Source organism: Empidonax traillii, unplaced genomic scaffold (assembly GCF_003031625.1).
Source record: "Empidonax traillii isolate 1590-97213 ecotype Southwest subspecies unplaced genomic scaffold, ASM303162v1 scaffold1746:size129677, whole genome shotgun sequence".
Lineage (NCBI taxonomy): Eukaryota > Metazoa > Chordata > Aves > Passeriformes > Tyrannidae > Empidonax > Empidonax traillii.
The window spans coordinates 43284-61059 of record NW_020956939.1 but is presented as its reverse complement, the minus strand read 5'-3'; the positions used below and the strand labels follow the sequence as shown (position 1 = coordinate 61059).

Genomic DNA, 17776 nt, shown 5'->3' with positions numbered 1-17776 from the left:
CTTCCATCACTTATGACTACAGTTCAATCTATCGCCAAGGTGGAAGGACTCTAAAAGTGGGTATTTTGTGTCTGCATCAAGAATAGTAATGTCATCCTCTTCCCTGAAGGCCCATTTTACTCCTATACATGCCAGCTTTTTTTTTTAATCAGTGTATTCACATCCTGACCTGTATGTTCTAAGTGATTCCCCCAACAAAACCCAAGAATACTAAAAATGAAATAAAGCAACTTCCGTATAGAAAAAGTTGTATTTACAGTTTTATTTAGCAGAGTTAAAGAGCAAACAATTTTACCACTGCTGCTGAAAAGTGTTTTTACCCAAAGTTGCCAAGATCTAATAAGTTATTGAACAGAAATACCAGGTGTAAGGCAGTAATCCTGACCAGCCATTAGAGATTACCCTATCCCAAAGAGCAGAGCTGATAAAGGCAGTAGAAAATTTGGACTGATTGACTCAATTTCCAGAAATTAGACAGAGATGACAAAAAATAGAGCTCCACTCTTGAATATATCTTTAACATCTGTGGATGAAGGAATTTCTAGAGCACGCAAAATGTAAGGACAATTCCTGTTTTCAAGGGAACATTCAGTGCTTTGAATCCAAGAACACTATGTCCATACACAGTGGTCAGTACATGACTATGGCAACACACGGATGGTAAAGATCAAAAATAGGATTAGAACTTTTTCCATTCCACGTCATCAGGAGGATTTACTTCTACCTTCCTTTTACCGACATCAGACCAGTTGGTGCTCAGAACTGTGCCGCCAGACTCCATCTGCAACATGAGAGAAACCTTGTTTAGTTTGCTAGAGAACTCTAGTAATAAAAGAGCCACAATTCACAGTAAGCTTCATAGAGTAGTGATTACACAGGAAATTCTGTCCATACAGAATGAAATTTGACAAAGCCATCATTCCATCATCTTCAGTTCAACAGTACTGTTATCAGTACTGGACAAAGTGAGATGCTACTTCATTAGCAAGAAGGGTCAGTCATGTTCTTGCCTGTGATGACTGCAAATTAAAGTAGATACAAGCAATCAAGAGGAATTTGATCCTTTCAAGCTCTGTACAAGCCAAACACTCTGTTTCCTTTGATAACACGGATTGAAATGAAGAGACCAGTGACAAAGCATGACCTCGGACTTAGTCACATTCATTAGTGCACAAAATTGTAGCTTTCAATGAGCGTTGCTGCACCAGTATCTCCAACAGAATCATAGCCATTAATTATAGGCCCAAAATTTTGGTAGGAGAGGCTTCCCCACTGATGCTAAGTTTAGTAAATTGTGCCAGTGTGCAAAAGTCACACATTTCTTCAGAGAAAGAGAATTAAGACTCACAAACGATTTGTTCATGGCACGTTTCACTTCATCTGTACCATCTGAATAGATCTGCTGAAAGAGTTTATTTAATGCGGCATCTCCTTCTAACTTCTCATTCTTCTCCTCTTCTTTGATTTCAACTACCAGTTTGTCCCAGTTCCTTGTATAGTGAGAGGATGACGGATATAAGTGCTGGGTATCTGAAAACAGAAGTGTTAGTTAACTAAACGTTTTCTCACGACTTTTAGAGCGGCAGAGAACACAGACACATATGTACCTGATGAATCAGAGATGTTAATGGAACATGAAAATGCAAATGGATTCCTCCTAAGTGATATAAGCGTTGCAGTAACAAAAATAAAGGAAACTAAGAAACCCAAAAGTTTTTTAAGTAAACAGAGTTACATAACTTAGTTACCTAACATGAAAAAAAGCTGGGCAACAGCAACGCAGATAATTGAAGTCAAAATGAGGTTGACAGAAAAACCCAAAACCATAGAAAAAGTTGAGCTAAATTTCAAAAAATATCTGAAATCAATAAATCAAGAAATTCAAGTTCTCCCAAAGACAGATTGTTAATCTGTCTTGAAAAACTCCAAAGTATTAGTTTCCATGAGAAATGCAATACTTAATCAAATAATGCTTATTAGAGCAACAGTGCACATAATAGACAGAACTGCAAAACAGTGACCAAAACAGACAGCCAAAGAGACAAGCCTGGAGGAATTAATGACAAGCATATATCCTTAACAATCCCTCAGATTAATGGAAATTATGAATAAATTTAATACCTATGTTTCAGTAGTGGCCTGTAGACTTTTTCTGTCAATTCTTGGCAGTGAAAACAAGAATATTAGGCTTTTCATTGCAGATATGAAGCTGTGATTTTATTAACGATACTTAACACAAAACTATTAACAACTGCAAGTAACTCAATACAAATAAACCCCATAATACTTAATAGCTCAGAGAACAAACCTGGCATAAATTGTTTTAACTTAGGAGAATCTCCCTGGCCCTCCAGCTTCTCCCATCTTACAGCCTCTGGCTTCTTCATTTTTATCTCAACCTACAAAACACAAGACAAAGAACAAATTAATGCAGATGGCAAACAGTTCTGCCAAATAGCTCGAAAGTAGTTGGATGCTGCAGCAGTAAAAAAATACATACATTTGGTTTTAGAAAAACAGCCTCTAACGTGAAGCCCGTATTGTAGCAAAATTTACCTACCTTACAAGATGAAGTTACTTGAGTTCAAGTCACACATCAACCAAGCTCTTATGTGGCTGCACAGCTCTTAAACTCTTTTGCTTAGGACCAGTTAACTTTCTTTTGTTTACTATTCACTTGATTCTTTTTGTAAACTATGGCATCCCAAAAGTAATGATCAATCCCAATGTCTCTACGCCGCCAGGCACCAAGGTGATATTATCTTTCAAGCATCCCTTTCTTGCCAGTTAACTCCAGTAATTAAACAGCCGTTTTGAAAGACTGCGAAATCCAACTTTATCTAAGTTTACATTTCATTTACCAAAACATTTCATGTTTGATGTGTAGTACACAAACCAGAGAAACACCCTGAGACTATGCAGATCTTCCCACTGGAGATATTCAGAAGCTGTACTCATTTGGTTCAATGAACAAACACAGCTATGAAGAAAACTGTCTAGTATTCATTGACAAAACTGGCAATTAAAAATGGATATGGTTGCAATTACCATAGGAGAAACAAATTTATTCACTACTACATATAATCCCTTTAGACAGCCATACTGAAATGTTTCTTTGTAATTAACCTTCTCCTTTGGTTACAGGGTTACAAAGTTGCAAAACAATGTCTGCAAAACAAGGACTGTCTAATGTCACTCCAATTCATTTAAGGAAATGTCACGAAGTTCATGTGATGCTATTAATTAACTGAAATTGCTTGCTAAACTTCAGCGGTTCCTTATTTGTGAGAGCTCAGCAGAGGCAAGTTCTTAGTTCTACCCAAAGCCACTGCAACCTGGGGATCCCTGCAGACCCAGGAACAAAGGCACGACTGTAAGAGCTAAGCTCAGATTCAAACAGCAAGCTCCTCGCACAGCATCATGCCGATCTGATATTTTAACTTTATTTAATCCATTCTTCCAATCAATCACTGATAAGCAATAATGAAATGAGCTCACTGAAGTTTCAAAGCTTCCATGTTTGCAATCATGCTGCATTTTAAGAATCAAAATATTCATTTATGATTGTTTCTTTCCCCTCCCCCCCCCCTTCCCCTGGGAAAGCTACCGTTTCTCTAGACAAGTTCAAATACTTAATTTCCACAACTTACTCGTAGTGGGAACAACAAAAAGTTTAAGATACGAGGTATGGAATGCCCTTCAAGGTAGGGGAGGGTTTCAGTAAGTTTGTAAGTCCAATATCCCTGTGTGTTTAACTTCCCACTCCCTGAATCTGTTGGATTTTCAATGGTTTTAGCCACTTTACACAAGTCACAAATTAGGCATCAGGGTATCCATTTTTAAAATAAAGTCACAGAATCAAAAATAACCAAATAAAATTAAAATACTGTTTAGGTCTAGATGCCCAACCTACTGTCCCTAAAGAAGGCCTGTATTCCAGAGTTTAATATCACAGTCTGGGATGCAGAGATTTCTGTTAAACTGTGCAGAAGAAGCATTCAAACTGTGCCAATAATTATTCTTCAATAAAACAAAAGAACTCAGCAAAGGTGCCTCCACTGGACCTTTTTAAAATCACTTTGAAAATTACAACCTAAAAGTTTAATTTTTAGCACCTACATTCGTAAATTTAATGCTCTGTGATTAGCTTAAGGAAGCAAAAAAATATTTGTATATCTACATATAAGACAATCAAGTAGTTCCACAAGTGGCAGGACTAGCAGGGTTTCTTCCCCCAGTGGATTTGGATCTCATGAGTCAAACATTTAAGTTAATTAGCTACTTACAAAGGCACTAATTAGTTACAAGTGAAAACTGAGTATTAATTTAAAACAACTTGTCTCTCCACTTATGTAAACTCTTCTCAACCTGAGGAAACCCTATTATCACTTGGGTTGTGCATTTAAGTTGAGGAGGCTCTAATTTTAAGATTTTATACTCTGATTATTCGTGCATCCCCAACTGCATTCAAAAAAAAGCAAACGCTTGATACTGAAACTACTCAGCCCCTATAACTCTTGAATGTCTCTGTTTCTTCTTTCACTGTCTCCTCTTACCCTTACACTTCAGGCTTTCCAACAGTATCTTTCAGTATCTCAAATACAGACTACTTCATCCACACCAAAAATGACCTCTGATGCAACATCATGCTTAATGCGAGCTACTAAACATGGACTTTTTTCTAGTCAGAATACAATACTCCTCAAAGAGCCCTTATAAAGACCTTTGACTATTCCCCAGAGTACTGTGCCCATGCATTAAAAAAAAAAGAAAATAAGGAAGAACTTTACTTTTGTTGCTGCAGTAATCCCCCTTCTCTTTTTTCAATCTGCTAGCTCTTCCACTTTCTCTGTGAAACTGTTCCTAAGCCAGTACCACATGACAAACATCCCTAAAGAAAAGCAAACGATACAAACTAATTCCCACTGTAAGATGCAGATTTCTTAAATCTAAACCATTTCAACCTTAGCAAGTTACAAGTATAGACAGCTGAAGAACTGAGACAGAATGTGTTTCTGACATGATTAAACTTCTACCCCATCTATTCCATCCACTTCAATTGAAGTTACTCATTAGGCGAAGTGGCAGGCAGGAGCAAAACTAGGGAAATCATTAACTTCATACCATTATACAACCACATTTTCCAAAAATATAAAACTATGAAATTCTGCTTCTGAAGGCGCATATTTCTTCAACTTGAGAGCTTTATTTGATCCAAGGAGGAACAACTTTGCGAGTCCCAATTATGTGCACAGATGGCAATAAATACATTTTAATGAATGTTTTAAAACAGATACTGATAGCTATCACACAGAAAAGTAACACATCAGTACGGACATTTGTGTCATATCTAGCACACAAGTACTGTGAGCTTTTTCCTCTCCTTTGAAAAAAATTCATTTGGGCAAGAGAAATACATCAACACTTTGCCAACTACTTTGATTTAACATTTATATTTCATAAAACGTATGCCTGTGTGCCTCGTGCCAACTTTAGAATAAAATACAGAAAAATTCAACTGCAAATTAAATGCTTTGCATGCCACTTGAGGACAAGCCTAATTCCTCCACTTCTCCTTGTAGCTCATGCCGTGGAGCCACCTGACCACCCTGGTAGTTCTCCCCTAGGACTTGCTCCACTGCAGTAGTGCTTTTTTTGCAATGGGAAGCCTAAAACTGGACATAGTACTCCAGGTCTGTAAAAACTTCCAATGCAGATACAATAAACTTTCTCTTTTAAGTCCCTTGTATTTGGGGTTCAAGGATGGCAAAGCAAAGAGGAAAAGAAACAGGGAATCTTGAGAGTAATTCACACACTACCTGTTTGAAATACTGTCTTGAGAGAAACCTACTCCTCCGAAAAGAGGGTCAAATGGGGAATCTATTGTCTAGAAGAAATTCCACCCACAGTGAAGGGACACGGGTAAATTTCTACTGATAGATAAGCTGCAAGATTTTTTTTTCTAATTTCTACTTCTTATATTTTACAGTCCATGCTAAGGGAAAGTTCATTTACCATTGACAAATTTCTGTCAAGCTCTGATCAGGTGGGTGAAGGAAATCGGAACTGGCAAAGCTTAAGCAACAGTTCAGTCACTCATTTTGAGATGCATCAAAAATACCCTTTTCAATTCTGTTATTCTGCTATATCAAACACATGAAAACAAAAATTCAGCGTTTCTGATCAACTACTTCATTATTTACTGAACTACTGACTGCCTTGGCCAAGTTCTAAATTTTAAGTGTTTAGAGTTGTCCTTTTTTACAGTCATCCAATGAATTTTGTAGGACAAAGTATCACAGTCTTCTAAAAATGTATGACCTTTTCAAACTTACCTCTAAGAGCACATGCACTTACAATTTTGGTATCCTAGTTATTCAAAAACCTTTTATATATCGCTTATAGTCTGAATTCCAAGATTTTTGGTCCATAACATGAAACAAAAGAAATTAAGATGAAATTAACCCTACAGTGTTATGACACGTAAATGATCATTAAGAAATTTATTTTATAGGGAATATACTGCAACAAAAGGGATTTACCATGTGTGCTTCAGTTTCTTTGCCAGGTATGTACTATAGAGAGCTGAAGCAAAAAGGTTCGAGTTTCCTCCTACTGATATTATATTGCTGTCACTTATTAAATTTTTGAATTTTAGAGAAGGAGCAAAACAGATCATTTAGATATTCTAAAGCCATATGTCACTGCATCCCTAATGTAAACTAGTTCTTAAATCCATCTTTTCTCAAGACAGATAAAAACCCTTATGCATAGTTTTCTTTTATGCATTTAAATAAAGCATGGGCACTGACTTATATTCTTGTTTAAAATATAATTCTCAGAGTATTAGGAAGTTTAAATGTGCCTCACATCCATCTGAATTGATACACAGGGGAAGAAAAAAAATCAAAGTTATTTTGAGCCAAGTAAATATCATACCAATCACTGAGGAGGTTTTTTCATGGTCTATCCAGGAAACTGCTCCAACTACACCTGTCTAAAAGATGCAAGACGTTTCAGAAAAGTACCTAACTCATATGAATTATCAGTTTACAATTTATAGAAAATGTGCAAGAATGGGAGATATCAATCTGCCTCACAGCGAACACAAGTACACAAGAGCAGCAATGTATGCATTCAAGTGCCTGCAAGCCATTTAATGAAAATATCCAAAACAAGAAACTATCTTTTAAGGATTGGACTGAAACAGAAAGAACCAACTTCAGTTAAAATGAATCTCTTCCTCTGCTTATCTATTTGTCTACACTGGCCTCTGAATAGAGACTCTGATGACAGTCCAGGAGCGTGTGAAATAGTTCCACTCTTTGCCTCTTCCTTTACATTCAGCAACCAGTATCAGTTCCAATTAGCTTCACAGGATATTTCAGAGTTTGCAAAGCAAAATATTGGTTCGAGTTAAAAAACAACATTCCACTGATGCACACAACCACATTCTTGGCATGAAGCTGCTGAGAGTGTGCTTCCAGCTCACACATCTCTATTAAGCAACAAATGTCAACTGTAAAAGAGGCTGAGGATTTCAAACACCTTCCCTCTTTGCAGCACAACTTTGATCTCTAATTAAAGGACAGTTCTAGGGTAAAGCAACCCCTTTGCCACTTTTTCAAATGGCTCTAAATTGCTGCAAGTCATTGCCTGCACAAAGCCCAAACAACTAAAAACTGAGAACTCACAGTAATTGACCCCAGACTATTTGTAGATGGAAAGAAAAAGAAGAGAAAGCACAGCTCAAGTTTCCTTCAAGCTCATAAACACATGTGCTAAATGTACATATTCATCCTCCCTCCAAAGACCTGGAGAAACAGCTCATACTACACAAGTTTTCAAGAGAGCATTGCAGAGTATTCCCCTGGAATCCCAAATACATGGACTCATAGACTGAATAGAAGAGGGAAAAGAAAGAGAACCATTTCCTAACGTTAGAAATCCTTACACTGTTTGTGCATTTCCACTTTCCGGACGTATTTTCTAGACAGATACAGATAAGCTAGTTCTGTCTTAAATATATTAGTCACTCATTTAAAGTTTTTATGCCTTTTTCCCCTTTTTGAAGGAAGAATGATGACAGTATGTACACTTTGCTACAGGATAACTGCACACAGACAACTTCCAAAGAGCAAACTTGGTCCAGCCTTTACATTTTGGCTCCCTCTCCTGGAAAGAAGTAAAAAAACCAAGCAGCACCACTAAAGGTACCTTCCTCCTGTTACATGCTGAATGCAACCAGTAGTTTTCAGCGTGGCAGTTTTTCTCCCACATCACCCAAAACCAGAACACAACTGAGGGTGACCACCAAAACACACCAAATCCTACCTATGGTGTACAAAGCCATGCTACACAAAAACATGAGGTCGGCTTCCATTTTTAAGACACAAACTTCAAATCTGTAGGCTGCTTTTTGGAGGAGCTGTCATTTTTTGCTTGATCAGATTACTACAGTCAGACACCTTTGACAGATAAGGAGTACAACCAATAAAATCAATTGATTTAGTTATGATCTGTCTACTGTGCTGTTCATGTACAATGTGCTAAGCAGATATAGCAATACCCTCAAGAAAATGGCTCAATACAGTGGCATTCAGCATTTTCTCGCATAAACATTAACCTGAGGCTTTAAATCATCAGAAATACATGCTGAACAACACCAGGTTATTCTAAGTAACTTGCAAACTAAATGCGAGTAGGAGCCATAATCATCTCAAAGCTGGACTTCCAGGCAGTGTTGTCTACTGAACAGCAGATAAACTTCTGAATTAGGTAGAATAAAAACGGCCTCAAGTATGGCAGTAACACATACAGTCACTATTAAAAGCAGGCTGTATCACCTCTAAAACCGTTGACAATTGGAGAATATACAACAATAGAAAATGCATGAAGAGAGAGATTCAAGATTTCTTTTTCTCAAAAGTGGACTCCGTCCACATATTACGCTGTCCTTGAGTTGGCATCAAATATTTTTCCTCTTCTAGCTCACAGCTTGAAGTCAAAGTCTGCAGATGATAAATACTAATTTACTTCTGTTCAAACAGAAACCATTCAAACAGCTCAAAACATCTATTTATGCTTCCTCTGTAGCACCAGCTAGTTCTGTTCTTCTTCGAACAGACTTTGTATCTCAGAGCTAGACACAGCATGGATTGATTGAAAGGTATAATTTTAATTTCACTGATGGAACAGAAACAATTCTTATGCAATCAACCGCATTTCTTACCACTGTCAACGCTCTTTGAAAGAGCCAATCCCAGAGTCTGTAAGTTCTCTCTGCTCTTTGCATTTACTGTAGAATTTGCAGTTCTGCAAATACAGTTCAGGCTATTTTCTCCTCCTGAATTTGCATCTTTACCTTTATGCCTTTGCATTTGTCAAGTGATGATCAATTTCAAGCAGTATCAAGAAAGCCCTCTATTGCTTCTCTTAGTGCCAAAACACACAGGATTGTTCTACTATCTGACACTTCTGTTATCCATTAAATTTATTAGTTTTATGAAGTTCATGGGAAACCCGAACTATCCACCACATAACCTGCTCATACATTCCACTCTGTTTCCTCATGTATTTCCTGATAAAATTGAAAAAAAAAAAGAAGGCCAGACTCTCTGTTGCCCAGTGAAGACTATACAATGCTAATGACAGTGTGCTCAAACATTCAAAGCAGCAGCACAAAATAAAGCAGTGTGAACAAATGCAGTTATTCTTACCTGAAATGATTAATCCACAGGAATAGATCTGTTTCTATCCCATGAAAACTCAATGTCTTTATTAGTGTGTAGTAAAAAGTTCATATAATTTGGAAGATAATGAGATTATGTCTCTTTTTCAAAGTCCTTATGAAAGGACTTCATGTAAATACAAAAAAAAAAACTGTGAAGGGTTTGGGATGTTCTAATCAATAAGATAATTTATTCAAATAACTGTGCATTTCCCATACTGCTCATAAGAACAGGGTACATTCACAAAACCTAAGAAAAGAAAGCTAAATTTCTAGCATTTAAACACCAAGGCTAGACCATTCCTAAAGTGCTTAATATTTTTCAAAGTAAAATATTCTAAACCTGTAAAGAAGTCTTTGCATGCTTAACACAGACCTTCTTGTAACTTTTTTTCTTCAGCCAGGCTCCATCTGGTGGTCAGAACAGAAACCAGCTGGGGCATCATTTAAACAGTATTCCTTCACTATGCCTTCACAGATGGCCTTATACTACTCTTTTCTGCTAAAATAAGAACATGCTGAAGCACTGACTTCTGTAGTTAGATCATCTTCTGTGTTCCCTCTTATTCCACTTAGTCTCAAAAATATTCTCTCGAAAATTTTTAGGAATGTTTGAAAAGTAAATGCAAAATATTTACAGTTCAGACACTGCCTGAACTTTAATAAGGCTTTCTGCCTACTTTTGGAACATCAACCTAAACCAGGCTCTAAACTACTAGAGATTATTTCTGAGATAAACCCAGGCTAGAGATGGCAGTGTAGAAAGGTAAAGTGAATTTCACAGTGCTCAGCAGCACGCAGACGCTTCCAAGAAAGTAACAGTAAACTTCAAGGCAAAAGGAAATGTGTAACACAAGCCGGGTAAGAACATAGAGCAAACAGGACCTCACAGCTACCCGTCCCAACAAGGTCTGTGCTCATTCCACTCAAATTTATATAAATACTAACGGGCTGGCATATTTTCTACATACTTTGAGCACTTCACTTACTCCCCACAGCGTAAGAGCTCACGTGGTTCAATCACGCAACCTGCTCAGCTTTCTTAGTGCAAGGAGTGGAAAAACAAGATCAACTTTCTATGATAATCCTCCCATGCCATCTTGAAGTCCCTCTTCCCTGAAATGAGGCAAGAACTATTATAGGTACCTTTCTGAGAAGGGAACAGGTAAAATGGAACATGAGTACACAAGAGTATTTCCATAAGCTCTGCAGAACCACTACTGAAATACAGGGGAAGAATCAACATCACATTCCAGCGCCAGGGACTGAGGCTTGGGTCAGTGGGTAAAGCGCGTGCCTGCCTATCCATTATGCCAACAATAAATGCTATGCCAGACCACTGACTGTTTCTGATCTTTCTATCCTGGTAATACAGAACAAACAGAATGCTGAGACAGAAGCATTCTGTCATACCATGCAACTTTCAAATGTCTCCAAGCATGTACTATTTCCAGCAGCAGCATGGAATGCACTCTTCTGAAAAGCCATGAGCAGTTAATCACATGGTTAACCTTTACCAGCAAGAAGTCACAAAAGGGTAAAGAACTATTTCAGCACAGAAATTTTCCAAGACTGACTTTTATTTCTTGGGCACAAAAAGGTAACAATGGTTCATAAGGCAATACTGTCTCCTAAGTTTTGCAAAAAGGCATTCATACTTTCTTAATATCTGTATTTTAATCATGAAGATCACAGTGCTCTTTCTACAGCAACAAGTGAAAGAATCCTCAGCATACCTCCATCATTTGCACTTCAATAAGCACCATCATATTACTATTTCTGATATTTGCACAAGTTTAGAAAGGCACCTTGAAGAAAGAAAAAGCATTCCTATATGAAAAGCAAGATATTATGACTATTGCAGAGAGATGGAGCAGAAACGATTTCAAAGAAACAATTTACACTTTAAGAAGCTTACCTTTGTTGAAAGCACTTTAAATGTACTTTGCTCTGGCACTATGGAATGAAGAAGATCAAGCTTTAAGTTGAAGCTTTCGCCTGATGGAAGTCTCACTGATGCATTCACCTGTTAAAAGTTAAAAACGCATCTCCGGTCATCTTTGGCAGCAGTTCCATTTTCAAGTAAAGGAACGTCATTTGGCACTAGGATTATCACCAAGTGATTAAATTAATATAATTTCAGGTGATGCCAATACATTACTGCATTATTGGATGTGTTTCTAAAATATACTAGAAAATTAATAGGAAATTTCACTTCTCGCCACAAGTACTCAAAAGACCTGCTACCCTGTCAGCTTGATCTGCGCTCTTTGGGGAAAGAATTATACAGCAAATGCAGTATCAATATGTTAACAGTGGAATGTGAAAACAATCTGCAACTTCTCTTCTAATACACATAAACTACATGGCAAGTGCTCACACAATTTTAACAACCTTGAGCAGATAATAACAACCAACTACTTCTAGCAGTTCATGAAGTATCAACTCAGTTGAGAATAAGAACCTAACTCTTCAATATTCTCAGCTAAATTAAACATGAACTTCCTTGGTGCAACATATGGTATTTCACTGAAGAGATTACTGCACTTCCTTAAAATACATATTTTGCTGCTATGAACAATTTTAGTGATGCCAAAAGCAAAAAAAACTCACACTGACCAATGTTCATTCTTTTTCTATAATTGTCCTAAAGCAAGGAATTACTCATTTACACCTACTTTTAGAATACCTTGTCTCTGTCTGTTGCCACTCCAGATGCATGTATACTCTTAACATTTAAGTTCAGACCACCTTTTCCCCCATCCCCCCAACACCGAGGCAGCTGAAAACCAGATGTTCCCTTTACAGCATGCACAGCACACTACTGCTTGTGTATCAATCCTAGGGACACTGCCGGGACATTGATCCAGGTTCATTTGATGGGTACACGCACATATACAGTGTAACTGCACACAAAACAAGCTCAGACAGAAGACCACCCGTACTATACCATTCTTTCCATGCTACTACAGCAGATAATGTTCACTCTTTTAAGTACTACATCCTAGACAATTTCGGGATGGGTATCAATAACCAATACAAATCACCTCTTTCTCCGAAAACTGCACACTGACATCATCCTTCTGCGCATTCTTGACCATTATAGTCACAATTACTTGAGATTCTGTTTGGTACCAGTCATATCTAAAAAAGAAAAAAAAGGGAACAATTGAGTGCAAAGAGCTATACAGATGAATAGCAAAACCTGCAGCAGTACATCGTGTAGGTTAATGAGTGAGAGAAGACATACAAAAGAAGATTTCTTCCCCTTCCTCTGAAAAAGCAGTTGCAAAATTGACAAGATAACTAGTTAAAGAACAAATCAATTTTTAATCAAGCAGCACTGTCAAAATTATATCACTTTCTTAACCAATGTTTGGCTTCTATAAATTAAATACACTCTGTAGTTCAGGACCTTAAAAGTATCTCAAAAACATTGCCTATATTAGGCACAGTGGCACAGGCTTTGAATTAAGCCCAGCATGAGAATTAGAAACAGAAGCCAAAATTCTTATGCTACTGCCCTCTATCCAGTGAGGTTTAACTCTCCTGAAAGTACCGTTTAGTCTGAACAAAAGTGATGACACTGAGAAACACTTCATTTAGACTGCCACGTTTTTAAAGTTAACCCAAAAAAATTTCTACAGTCATTATCTTGCTTCTCCAATCCCCAAGCCAAAGAGCAGTTATATGTCAGTTATTTTAAATCTCATGGTAAAGCTGAAGTCAACTTACTTGATCTTTGGTGGCAGAGGTTGCTGCTGCATATTCTACTTGAAGCATATTCAGTTGGAAAGAAAGTTACATCAGTGTAAGTGAAAATATACCATGAAGTACTTTTCAAAGACACAAATCATTTTCATACCGACTGCTCCCCTTTTCTTGATTTCAACTGCTACCCTTGTCTTGATTTATGTATGAACATTAACTTACAGGTGAAACTCTTCACTGCTCTCATAGCCATTTATGCTAGATTAAAAAAGTTTCAATTTCCATTAAATATGTCAATCTATAACTCAGAATATATTGGTCAGCCATTTTATAAACAGCAGTTAAGTTCATCTTTAACTCCCTTCTTCCTGGATAAGATGTATATCTGAAAAACATAGAGTTACTAGGCTGCTAATCTATAAATCACAAAAGAAATCTGAAATAGATCTGAGAACTCATGGTCCAACCTTTAAAATAAAAACCTTTTAACTCTGAGATTTATCCTTGCATACAATCACCTGTTTTTCTGTACACTTTCTCCTCTACCCTATTCTTAAAATATAAAAGTAACTAATAAAGAGGGAGAAGAACATCCAATGCAAATTGCCTTTCTTTTTCTGTCTAAAGAAAAAACAAAAGGAGACGTCAATGTCAACATTTCTTGTGAATACTTCCAATAAAGAAATCCCTGAAAGCTCAGCAGGTTATAGCAGAAAAAAAGCCTGCACAACCCACTTGCAAGCTTCAAGAAAAAAAAAAAAAAAGTAAGTTACTTTCTAACACCCCAAATCAAGTTAGTACACCATGAGCTGGTTAATTTGTAAATTAGGCCCCAGATGGAAAGCCAGAAAGTTAAAATTTAACTCAATAAACATACAGTAATTGCAAGATTTGTATGCCATTCCTAAGGGTTTTCAGGGTTCCAATTTTGCAACCTTGGTCCCAAATAAAAGCACTCATGTTTAGAAGAAAAGTTAAATATTTAGAAATGCATACAATAAAAAAGATTATTTTTAAAGTCTAGAAAACCACTGAAGCATGAAAGTATGCTTTAGCTTAACAAAGAAGTCAAAATAGTAAACATATGAAGGAAAACATCTTACCAAATCTCTCTGTGATGCTGCAGAAAGAAAAGAGTTGCACTTTCAGAAAAAGACATATTAAACTTACGAGGCGTAATCTTATTGTAGCTTTCTTCAGTTACTCCAGACATCCTGCATTTACTCCAGTCACAACAGTAGAAGACTTAAAAACATGTCAGATCTACCTCTAGTACTATGCTTTTACGACACTCTGCTTTTTAACCAGACCTCAGTGAGCAACTTGTGTAAAGGAACAACTCTAACATAAAGCGTGTTCTGATTAACTGAATGAACAAAATTTGCATTACTTTCCCTTGCTTACCAGAAGCCAATACAGACCTTTTGTGATAAAAGCAACATCACAGGAAATAAGGGTTTAAAAAAAAGAAAAAAAAAATCACTTTCTGGGAGTCTGCACTAGGCTTATCATCCATCCATCCACCCACCCATCCATCTATAGGGCGAGTACGAAGCTCTCATGAAATTTCTATCTCATGCCAGGCAAACCTCCCTGGGGAATGAGATGGAAATTTGGCAGAGAAATTCAATTGTATGACCTAAAATATATATTGTAATATATATATATATAGTATATATTGTAATGTATTGCATCTAAACTATAGCTCAGTAGCCCCTCTTCTAAATATATTTTCCTAAAATATTTCAGATTAAATGTTTGAAAAGAAACAAAAACTTTCTCTTTGCTTGTTTATAATGCACGCTGCCAAAACGAGAGAAAGATCAAAAAAAGGGAATATTAAGCTGTAATGAAAAAAATCAGAGTTGTTTTGTTGATGGTTTAGTTTTGTTTTGCTGCTGTATTAGAGAATTAAGAAAATGGCTCAAAAAAGACAAGGCAGTGAATATTCAGGATAAAACAGGACAACTGACCTGAAATAGACAAAACACTGTGAAATGTAATTATGACATTAGCAAAAAATGTCCTTAAGAGGGCAGAGAAAGCTCTCACCAAGATAATTCTTCATAAATAAGACTCTGCGTGCCAATTGCTTAACTAATTTCTCCAAATAAAATGAAACTTAGCTAAAATATCTCACAAAGCAGAAATTTGTTCATTCCTATGCAACACAAAAGGGTTCTCCTCTATTTGGTTTCTAGAGAATAGGTTGACATGAACACGTTTTACTGTCCCGTTCTCCAGTGTGTATCACAAAGAGGAAGGAAAGTCACAAAAGGCAGAGGAAAAAACTACATTGGTCACTCTGTTTTATCTCATTAAAATCCACAGTTTAAACACGGTGGATGAGTTGTCAGAGGTGTCTGTCTGTAGACGGCATGAAAGGAAACTATACTCGCACTCAGTGACTACCGCAGATAAGACACTAAAGTAGCAGTAAAATCTACAAATTTCCACCTCTTTCCAACTTCATATTCTGCAAGACTTCAAAAATTTATTTTGATGTTGGTTTTAGACAGCAAGTTGACACATGCTTCTACAGTTAAAATTAGTTTGCAGTTGTGCATGAATGTAAGTTAAAATTAACTATGATTGTCTGAACTCTAAATAGGTACTCCCCTCTCACAGCTAATTATTACACTAAAAAGCTAATATTAATGTTTCTCTAAATCTGAGGTACGTAAGTGCTCTGGGTGTATGCTTCAAGAAAAAAAGACAGAAAAAAATTTTTTTTTTTAAAAAACATTATTTTAAGTAAGGGGAAAGTGGTGAATCTTTGAAAAACATAACAAAGCTTCAAAGCACAGGGCATATCAAGTCCCTTATGAAGTAAATCTGTTTTTTCTTACCATTTAATGTTTCTTCACATCTTTTAATCCAAACAGTAAAGGTATCATCTACATCTAGAAGAGATCAAACACAGTAACATTAGAACTCTTCAAGCACTACATGTACTGCATAAAGAAAAATTCTTCTCAGCTGCTAACTGGAACAAACCCATCTCAAACTTCCACCAAATTGCATCAATTTACTAAAAAAGATAGCATTTCCTATTATCTTCTTGTAACCTCTGCCACTTCTGTGACAGAGCTCCACTATTTAATTCTATTTAATTAAATTCAAATTAACTTGTAGGACACTAGATTTTGTCTAACTGACCCAAACATGTTATTGCTCTCCAGCCTGTTCAACCCTGTGTAACTGCTTAGAAAGCAAGAAGTACAGTTTTTACACATTTTTCCATTTTTCTTCAAACTATTTTTTCAAACAGTCACACACTTCCTCTGCAGAGAAATGTCAGAAGAGATAGTCCGTTCTGGGGACAACCCAAAGTTTCACAAGTTTTCACAAACAAAAGGTATTTTCTCCAGGTAGTTTCACACTAACAAAGTTTCAGAAAGTTTTAAGAAATACACAGGTGCCAATTCTACCCTGTGAATCAAAATTCCAGAAGCTTAGTAAGATCTTGATATTCTAGGAAGCAAGCTCCCCAGACAGAAATGAATTCACTGGAAAACAGCTAAAAAGGTATCAGTGTAATAACAGAGCAATCATCTAATTTCAACAAAATTACTAGAAAAATCTTTCACAGTCAAGAAAGTAAAAAAGTGGCAACATTACTGACCAACTACTAAGAACAGCTGAACTTCCTCTCTTTTTACCACAGAGAGAGATCACACTGAGGGAGTTCACACCACAGTTATCCAGCAAAGGTCTTGAAAAAGCAGACATGGGTGTAACACCAAATCTGACTCCACTGAAGTTATGCAAAGTATGCACCCCAACGCCTTCAAATATAAAAATGTACATAAATTTTGAGATGCACCTGAGGTCATAAAATTGCCACCCCACTCCTCAAGCCACTTCCTCTTCCCTTTTCTTCTGCCATCCCACCAGACATCTTAGAAGTTTTTTTACTAAAAGAGTGGTCAAACACTGAAGCAGGTTGCCCAAAGAGACTGTGGAATTTTCAGTCTTGGAGACACTTGGAAAACAATGGTAAAAGGAAACACATGCAAGTTCCAAGTTAATACTGCTTTTGGCCAGAGCACGGAATTCATAGAATCATAGAATCAGATGGGTTGGAAAGGACCGCTGGGTTCAAGTCCAACCCTTGATCCACTACCACCACAGTTACCACACTATGGCACTCAGTGCCACATCCAGTCTCTTCTTAAACACCTCCAGGGATGGAGAATCCACCACCTCCCCGGGCAGCCCATTCCAATGTCTGATTATTCTCTCTGTAAAGAATTTCTTCCTAACATCTAACCTAAACCTCCCCTGGCAGAGCTTGAGACCATGCCCCCTTGTCTCATTGATAGCTGCCTGGGA

The 17776-nt window shown here is 36.9% G+C and overlaps 1 protein-coding gene across 1 annotated transcript in view; it reads right to left on the bottom strand.

Moving 5' to 3' along the window:
• Positions 1–236: 236 nt before the first annotated feature.
• SUGT1 (SGT1 homolog, MIS12 kinetochore complex assembly cochaperone) overlaps positions 237–17776 on the bottom strand; it is a gene marked incomplete at its 5' end in the record, with an annotated part of 22763 nt that continues 5223 nt past the window's right edge. Inside the window, 8 exons of the mRNA XM_027908548.1 lie at positions 237–781; positions 1349–1530; positions 2309–2399; positions 11649–11756; positions 12778–12874; positions 13466–13500; positions 14545–14561; positions 16291–16344. Coding sequence (XP_027764349.1) covers positions 680–781; positions 1349–1530; positions 2309–2399; positions 11649–11756; positions 12778–12874; positions 13466–13500; positions 14545–14561; positions 16291–16344 — 686 coding nt within the window. The remainder of the gene's footprint in view (positions 782–1348; positions 1531–2308; positions 2400–11648; positions 11757–12777; positions 12875–13465; positions 13501–14544; positions 14562–16290; positions 16345–17776) is intronic.